The 2,972-nt window shown below is 48.9% G+C and overlaps 1 protein-coding gene across 1 annotated transcript; it reads right to left on the bottom strand.

Moving 5' to 3' along the window:
* Nucleotides 1–1,367: 1,367 nt before the first annotated feature.
* On the bottom strand, nucleotides 1,368–2,042 carry DICSQDRAFT_20104 (uncharacterized protein; the record flags this gene model as incomplete). Its single annotated transcript, XM_007368015.1, has 1 exon — nucleotides 1,368–2,042. A coding segment is annotated over one exon (675 nt), but the record flags the coding sequence as incomplete, so codon positions are not given.
* Nucleotides 2,043–2,972: the final 930 nt, after the last annotated feature.

Below are 2,972 nucleotides of genomic sequence, written 5' to 3'. Positions count from 1 at the left end.
ATGTGTTGTGATTTTTGGGCCTCTCTATCCATTTGTATGCCAACGAAGCATTGCGAAGCTCAACCAACCATGGGAAGGCCTCATCTACGATACTAAGGGAGATGGGTAATGCCACCTGGGGCTTGTGAGTAGTCCTCGAATCCGTCAAGAACTCCTCTGAATTATATCTACACGACAGAATTTTTTCCAGTCAATGTTCATCTCTCTTCATCAGACTGTTGATGGGATAGACTATATGAAGATGGTGCCACAATGGGCTAATGATTGGAAGCAATACACCTACCATGACCCCGCAGACGATGATTGAGACATTCGTCTAAGCTACGATCGAGCATAGTTGTACGTGTATAGACTGGTATTTGTTGCTTATTGTTGCCCATGAGCGACACTCTGAATCATAGTTTACGATTACGACTTACTCGATAATACTGGGACACAAATGGCTCATATGCGCAGAAACATCAGACGCGGTGCAACTACGAAAGCATGAGCTACGAGATCGGTAGAGATGGCACACTATCATCCCAAGTGTTCTGTTCTTCGACACTTGCCCATCAGCGCGGAACCAGGACATCTGTATCTCGAGCGATGTCCTGGTACTCACAAAGTTCTGTACATCCGAGTCGCACAATGATAGCGAGAAACCATCCGTCCGAAACATATCTGGGATCAAAGCTATCAACCTGGAAGGTGGCCCTCACCTACACTATAGTGCAGTGAGGGTATGCTAGACGAATTACACACGTTCTTTGTCATAACATGAGCTCAATGACGACCCAAAACGAGGGAGGCGAGGGAACGCAGATTCACCTTACGCGCAAAGTCATGATAGGACTCCGATATACTGCCCTCTGGGAACAGCTAGTAGAATCAGAGCCAGTCATTGCGGTGTATGATCTAGATCTACGTCTGTCATTGGTAGCAAATACAAATTATTGCTTCACAGACCTGGTCTACTATCGCATCTGAGTCTTCGGGGAGGCGATCACAGAGTTCTGGATCTGCAGGGAAGTATGTCCACTTGCAATCGCGATCGTAGGCGTCCCATTGTAGTATACCGAAAGAATCCAAGGATGAATCAAGTTCACGTGCAATCAATGCAGCATTAGCTTTCAAGTCATCCCACAAAACCTTTTCGTCTTCTGCCATCCATATATGTGCCATGATCGGGAAATCTAGATGGAGACGGAGACTCCGCAAGGAGACAAGCCTAGAAAGCATCTTCGCTATTGCGGTCTACACACAAAACATCAGGATGCAGGATCACGCGTCGAGAAAACTATGTTTGGACCTACCACTGGGACAGCTTTATCCCCCTCTGCACGAAACCAGTGCATCTCAATGGCAGTCAAATGAGGGAATGCGGTGACGATACGGCGCAGGAGGGCTTCGTCTACATCATCTGCACGATATTCCAGCCGAAACGCCTCAAGGCTGGGAGCCTGTACAGCATCGAGAACTTGTAGCATATCGGTTGCATCAAGTATAGGGGAATGCCACGGATAGTTCAGCAAGGGGTCCCATTTGTAGAAACAATGATGGGGGCAGCAAAGAAGTGACAGACGCCGTAGACTAGCAGGAAGATGGGCGAATATCTGGTCCCCCGGATCCGGGAAGGAGAGTGTGAGGTCCGTCAGTTTAGGCCATGGGAGGGTTACAGCGGCGCCACGGGGCCATATTGACTGCCTATTGCGGATGGGCAGAGCAAACACTAGTATCAAGACACACAGCTCGGGCATGCTCGCAAGCACGCAGATCAATGGTAGGGATAGGTCGATAGGATATCCGCCAGTGAGCGTGAGGGAGCGCAGGCGCTCCCAGACCGTCGAATGAAACATGGTGAAGGACACAGATTTGCTCGGTAACGTGAGCATCTGAATGCTGCCGTGGATATTGCCAACCACTGCGCTGACCGCCGAGCGTTCAGCAGGATAGCTGCGAGGATGGGACCGTGTAGTGAACAGGCGATATGAGAAGGACGTGAGAGGTGGGAGCATCTCTGGGAGCAGTGCAGTGGCTGGGAAATGGCGCGGGCAGAATACGTAGGACTGGATGACGATATGACGGAGCCGAGGGACGGAGAGCACTGCATCCAAAGTCAACCAAGGTAATCCATGCAATTCATCATATCGCAGCTTGACCATTAACAATTGTAGGCGTGGCATAGAGTTCAGCGCGTGCCTAAGGAAGGGGCCGTCAAGGACACCACACAGCATCAGCAAAAGTGCAAAACGGTTGGCTACAGTTGGCTCGATTGGCCATGGCACTCAAAATTGGCCTAGATTATACTGAGCCCCAATCGAAGGGGAATCAACTAAAATTTGCAGGATGAATTGCCCCAAAGGTCCAGGTATAGAATATCACACAGCCCTGTAGGGCAGACTGAAGCCCTGTCCCGATTCAGCCACTGACATCTTGACGTGCTACGTCATCTAGCACCTATGACGCAACGCTACGAACGAGACGTAAAGCCAGCCTACTTGTTGAACTTGGACTTATCCGGTCCGGACTACACGAGGCTATGCGTCTCCTAGCGCTTAGCTGTAGTCGCTTATGTAGTATGTTACCATATTTGGGACTCTCTGCTCGTGTACTGTAGCTATGCTTCCGGACTCTTCAGGTACTGTCTAGGACAATCCGTACTACTCCAGAACGGTCTAGACAGGTCTATGCTTACTCATCTCTTACTCATCCTATGGTGCGATACGTCGCAATTCTTTCACCATCGTATTATTCATCGCACTATGGTACATGTGACTAACCGCTCTTCGATTAGTCATGGACACTTCACTGTAGTATATAAGGACTTCAGATTGTGTCCTCCCTCTTCAGTCTTTCCTTACTGACTGAAGAGTGAGTACTTCGTTACCTTTACCTCTAACTTGTAGTTACTTACTTAACCTTTGTAGTCTTGCTTCGACTCTAGGTACAGTTGGTTACTGCAATATAGTCTTTCCTTACTGACTGAAGAT

Source organism: Dichomitus squalens, assembly GCF_000275845.1.
Source record: "Dichomitus squalens LYAD-421 SS1 unplaced genomic scaffold DICSQscaffold_31, whole genome shotgun sequence".
NCBI lineage: Eukaryota > Fungi > Basidiomycota > Agaricomycetes > Polyporales > Polyporaceae > Dichomitus > Dichomitus squalens.
Note: the sequence above shows the minus strand (reverse complement) of the source record. Positions and strands in the feature narration are given on the sequence as shown.